Source organism: Acyrthosiphon pisum, chromosome A1 (genome assembly GCF_005508785.2).
Source record: "Acyrthosiphon pisum isolate AL4f chromosome A1, pea_aphid_22Mar2018_4r6ur, whole genome shotgun sequence".
NCBI classification, from domain to species: domain Eukaryota; kingdom Metazoa; phylum Arthropoda; class Insecta; order Hemiptera; family Aphididae; genus Acyrthosiphon; species Acyrthosiphon pisum.
Window position 1 is genome coordinate 52,712,006 of NC_042494.1, and position 6,198 is coordinate 52,718,203.

General features: G+C 28.6%; 1 protein-coding gene across 3 annotated transcripts; it reads right to left on the bottom strand.

Annotated features, from left to right (window-relative positions):
- Positions 1-2,151: 2,151 nt before the first annotated feature.
- On the bottom strand, positions 2,152-3,636 carry Mettl11a (methyltransferase like 11A). Of its 3 annotated transcripts, XM_029486106.1 has the most exons (5): positions 3,491-3,636; positions 3,279-3,416; positions 2,824-3,185; positions 2,636-2,747; positions 2,242-2,520 (listed from the first exon to the last, which is right to left on the bottom strand). In XM_029486106.1, the coding sequence occupies exons 3-5, from the start codon at positions 3,146-3,148 to the stop codon at positions 2,283-2,285; spliced, it is 675 nt and encodes a 224-aa protein (XP_029341966.1). In that variant the 5' UTR covers positions 3,149-3,185; positions 3,279-3,416; positions 3,491-3,636; the 3' UTR covers positions 2,242-2,282.
- Positions 3,637-6,198: the final 2,562 nt, after the last annotated feature.

The window sequence follows — 6,198 nt, forward strand, 5'->3', positions numbered from 1 at the left end:
GTTCTACCATGAGTTCACGACTGGTATCCAGTGTTATTAACCTTCAAATATAATCACATCACTATTCACAGCGACAATATAAAATTTAAAAAAAAGAAAATTACCCGGTAATAATTTGCAAAAGAATATTCTCTTGTCGCATCACTAGGTGTGCCACAACATGTTATTGTCCTTGTCTGGCGCGGTCAAAACACACCGTGACTAATTTGGACTATACATACTAAAAAGCACCGCTGATTCTAACAGAATTATATTTAATTATTTTAAGCTTGGATTCAAGAGACTCGCATAACTGATATAAGAGCCGCGTTGTGGCCAACCCTGATGTCTAACATTTAAGTAATAAATAGGGCTCGGAAGTTGTAGGAATTGCGTATTTTTCTGTATGATCACAATTTATAGCAGACTTAGCTAGAAATTTGAAGTATACAATTGCGAGTTGAAAAATTGAAAATGCATATTTTACCAATTTTAGCTAAAAAAATTGCATATTTCATTGATTTTATATGCATATTATACATATTTTATATAAATTGATTTTTTTCTTTCTTAACCTGTATATTTCAACTAATATTGAATATACAACTCAAAATTATCAATGAAGGTATTTATTGTCATCGCCATAGTCAATTACGGAGTTAATGACAGTGATATTGTGACACGCATTTAGTCTATCATGCTAGTATGCTGAAATACTTATTTGTAGGGCTCGGAAGTTGTAGGAATTGCATATTGTTCTGTATGATCTCAATTTATAGCAGACCCAGCTAATTAGATAGAAATAGAAATTTGAAGTAGGTATACAATTGCGAGTTAAAAAAATTGAAAATTGAAAATGCATATTTCATTGATTTTATACGCATAGTTAACATGTTTAATGCATATTTTGCAATTTTTTCGTGCATATATGCATGCATATCTTACATTTCTTAGCTCCTACAACTTCCAAGCCCAAGTAATAAACAATGTACCTACATATTATTTATTATCCATTATGGACTTATTATGTAATTATTTTTTTAAAAAGTAACAATTTTTGTAATGCCCTATTTTTTTGATTGAAAAAGTAAAGTAATGTGGTAAAACTAATGTCAGGTAATGCAAATGTAATTTAAATATTTAATGTAATTGTATTACTTTTCAAAAGTAATTTACCCAACACTGCTAGTCTGTGGTTCTTTAATGAATTTTATTATAATATGGTACAATGCAACATTAATGAACATTATTCATAATTTAAGATTGTTTATTTTAAGTATTTTCAGCTAAATCTTTAAGACCAATTTATTGACCCCTGGTAGAATACAATCAATGTTCAGCTAAATATAATATTTAGAGCTAGTGTTTTAGTATGTACATTTTAATATTTTATGTCCAAAGATAGATTGGACATCAACATGTCTGTAGTCATTAACTTGAAAATATAATAAAAGTTGCCGTATTCCTTATATATTAATTCATTATATTATACTCTACGTAAATATATATTTCTTTTATTTCTAAAAAAAAATCTTAAAAATTTGTGATAAATAACTTTCAAATTTAACTATTGATTGAACCAAAATATTTGAACCATTCCAGTAAACTTATTGATTCAGTTCAATTAATGTTATTTAATCGCAAATAAAATACAAATTGATGCATTATTTATATTATACAGTTAAAAAATAATTAAATCAGCTATTACCCCTCGTTTAGTTTTTTAATGCAAACTGGCATTCATCATAACAAATGTAATATAAATTCATGTTAGATTGAGTCGACAAATAATATGCAATTTAATTTTTGTTCATTATAGTCAATAATATATACTATTATAAAGTTCATTTTATTTACACAAATATAAATATGACCTTTTTTTAAATCATATAAAAATCTGTTGTAGTGCCAAATACAAAACATATAGAACCCATACATACATACATACATAGGCGCAAATATGGGGGAGCTTTAGGGCTAAGTTCCTTCAACTATTTCCTACATTTTGTTTTAAGCTCATTCAACATTTTAAAAGTTAGGCTTTATCCCCCCTCCCCCCCAAGGCTATTTGCGCCTATGCACACATATGAATTATACTAAGGCACTTGGAAATATAAATATTATGACTGGATAGAATGGATGATTAGATGCTTAAGTGACAAATACTTTGGTGTTACAAATTAAAAATATATGAAAATACTCAATTGTACACAAACAAGTTTGGTTAATGATAACTGGCGATTTAAAAGACTGAAAGGATCATAAATTTCATATTTTAAGTGTATTACACATAAATATATTTATCAAGAATTTGATTTGTCATTAGCTGGTTGTAATGCAAATATTTTAACTTTATACAATTCTGATGGGAAATTTTTTTGGGTTCTGCTTGCTTTACATATTAAATTTGCTTGCTGGAATATAATACAATACTGTATGAAGCTCCTTGTTATTGAACTGTCTACTGCATCTATTTCTCCTTCATCGTCCTGAGAAATGTTTTCTTTAACGACTATAACGCCATTTGTGTTTAATAATTTACTAAAACAAAAAGCAAACATAATTATTACTTGAGCCAAAAATATAAGACCAATGTGCAGACGTCAATTTCTAAGTTACTATTATTTAAAAAAAAAAAAAAAAATGGTTTTCTTACCTACACTTTTTCAAGAACTTGATCAAATCATCATCCGTAAGGTAACCAAGAACCCACTGGATCCATATGACGTCATATTTTTGATTGTCGGTTGGCGTGAATTCTTGTAATCCTGAGAAATGTGAATGTAGGTATTATTATTCAATATTTATTCCATAATCCTCCTATGATAACAAATTGTCACCTACCAGAACAGTAAAAATTTTCTACATTAGCCCCTCGACATTTCAGTTTGGCTTTCTCCAAAAACTTTTCGTCCTGTTCCAGCATATCAACACATTTGAAGTGTTTGCACAAGAGGTTTTCAGATATCCTGCCGATGCCAGCACCGCAGTCTAAAACTCGACCATTGGACGGACCATCTTTCATTTGGAACAATTTTCTAAGGAAGAGATCAGAATCCTTGATGTCCATATTCGTCACACAGGAGAACCCGCCAAGCATGCCATTCACCGAAGCAGGGACATTAGACCAATAGTTTTTACTCTTCTCGTAATCCAATCGTTCATCCATACTAACTATCCACCAGCGTCAATATCCGATAAGTAAACTAGGAAATAATTTTTTTAATAACGAATTCGACTAAAAATCAAACAACTTATGGGTCAGTCTAAATCACTGATTTGCTGATTTACTGACTTACTGATTAGGAGCCATAGCGGCCGTAGCGTTACCAAACAAAGTCCGAGTGGGGTGAAACTCCACAAGCGCCATTATAATACCTCCATACAACTCCCCGCCAAATTTCAGGTTGCCCCGTCGAATTTCACCTCCGAGTTACCTGTCGCAGAAATATCACAAAACTAAAAACTTAACCAAAAATTATGAAATTATTTTACACAGTATGGGTTGTACCGTATTATAATATCGTGAAAATTTCAAGTGTCTACCGCAAAAACCCAAGCTGTTAAACGCAATTCAGTAATTTATTCACATATTCAAATCAGTAATATCACGGGCCGCCGACCAGGAAAACTGCTAATTTGCTTTAAAGCCCGCAATATTTTAGCAAAAAATATGAAACTTTGTACACTACATATATTGTACCGTATTTAAATATAGTAAAAATTTCAAGTGCCTACATCGAAAACCCAAGCAGTTATAACGCAGTTCAGTAATTTATTCACACAATCAAATCAGTAAATTCACGCGCCGCCGTTCAGGAAAACTGCTAATTTGTTCTAAAACCCGCAATACTTTAGCAAAAAATATGAAATTTTGTACACTACATAATTTGTACCGTATTTAAATATAGTGAAAATTTCAAGTGCCTTCATCGAAAACCCAAGCAGTTATAATGCAGATCAGTAATTTAGTCACATATTCAAATTAGTAAAATCACGCGAAATGTCCGAAATGATAAGAATCCTGTATGTTTTGTTGCGTTACAACATTTCAAGGCACTTGCCAAAATAAAGCAATGGATTACTACATATTATAAGAAAAATATATATTAATTATAAGCATTTTTTTTTCTATAATTTTAATGGCTTTAGTAGATTCAAACTATTGTTTTCTTTCCATAGACGTTGGAGCTTATAGACGTGAAGGAGATTCTAATGTCTTCAAAAAGTTACCATTAGGTAAAAAGTTATACGAACGTCAACTGCAGGATATCCCATTGCCAAAAAAGTTACCTTATGATGATGATGGTGTAGAACAACCATTAATTGTGATAGTTGGAGACAAGGAATTTGCCTTGCATGAAAACTTACTCAAGTCTTACCCAAGAAAAAATTTAGATTTGAAGAAAAAAATATTTAATATGAGACTCACTCGAGCTAGACGTTATGTGGAATGCACGTTTGGAATTCTAGCGAACAAGTGGAGAGTTTTTTATACGCCTATTTTAGTTGAACCTGAGTTTGCTACATTGATAGTAAAAGCAGCATATTGTGTTATTCACAATTTTATTCGTTGTTGAGATGGTGTAGAATATGAAGATACACTTCACTGTCCATTTGAATCTATAAATTCTGAAACTAACCTTGCTAGAGGATTAACAATTAGTGCACGAGATGTCCGAGATTACTTCGCTACATACTTTGATAACCCAAAAGGAAAATTAGATTGGCAGTACAATGTAGTACACTAATACCTACAATAATACCCATATTGTTTAGCAGTACTCATTTTAAATTTTAAAAACTAACATACATTTTTCTTTTTAAATTTTAAATGAACTGTAATTAAATAAAGATGTCGAAAAAGCAAAAGTATGTATATATTTTAATCGTTTTTATTTTTAGCAGGTTATAGGTATACCTAGTATTTCCTACAAATTTGTTTTTCATTTACCATAGCAACTGCAAAGAGTTAAAATATACACTAAAATATATTTGTTATTATAAATTATGAATCCATGCATATTCAATTACAGATTTGAATAAAATAATTAATATAATATAAATTAAAATTCTAATATTTATACAATTAAAATTATTTTTATTCTTAATATGTATTTATGTACTAAAAATTATGAAATATACATTTTTTGCTAAAAACACAGCAAAATATGCACAGGAAATTAATTTTTATATTACATTTTAGTTTATGTTGGTACTAACTATGATAATACGTGGTAAACTGTATTACTTTATACACAAAAAATTAAAAGTTAATTTAACTATAGGTTAAATTAGTTAGGATAAAAGTTAATACACAATTTTTGATAACTTTTTATTAAGTTAAAAAGAAAGTTAATTTGTTTATACAACGCTAGCATACTTAATTTTTTTCCAACCCAAAATGAAATTATAGACTATAGTGTTTATACTTTGTACAGTAATTCCATATAAGCTAAATTCGAATGGTATACATTTTTTACTTTAAACAATTTACGATAATTATTTTTTGATATGAAAAATAAATAGACTGAAATAGTGAAATATAATTTAATTAAAAACAAAATAAATTAACTTAACTTACTTCTTAAAATGAAAAATTAATTCGTTAATTTCACGTTAATTAAAAAAGAAGTTTAGTAAGTTAACAGTTAAGTTAATGAAAAGCCAAAAGCAACTAGTTAAGTTAAAAAGTTTAAATTAAGTTAACTTTTTAACTTAACTTTAACTTTTTAATTCGTAAATGCAAAAATCATATTATATTATTTAATAAATAACCAAACATTCAAATTGTTATGACATTATTTTATTGGTTAATATACATTTTTCTTTTAACTTTGGAACATGTGAAAAAACTTAAAAATGTGTACCTAGCCTTTGCAGTTTTGTATTTAAGTTTAAACAAATTACTTTTAGGTTAAACAAGAGTATATATTTTATTTTTATTTTTTTATTAAATTTAACAAATTAAACAAAAACTTAAACTTTCAATTAATTAATCTTAGCAATATATTTTATAAAAAAATGTATAAACCAAATTTGAATATAATATTATTATAAAAACTACACTTAATTACATACAATTTGAAAGCAATATAGCAACAATAGTATACGCTCAGCCATTTAGGGACATTGGCGCAATGAGGGGGGTGCACAGGGGACTTGTGCACCCCCAAGTTTAAAATGTGCACCCCCAAAATATAAAATACTTAATCTATA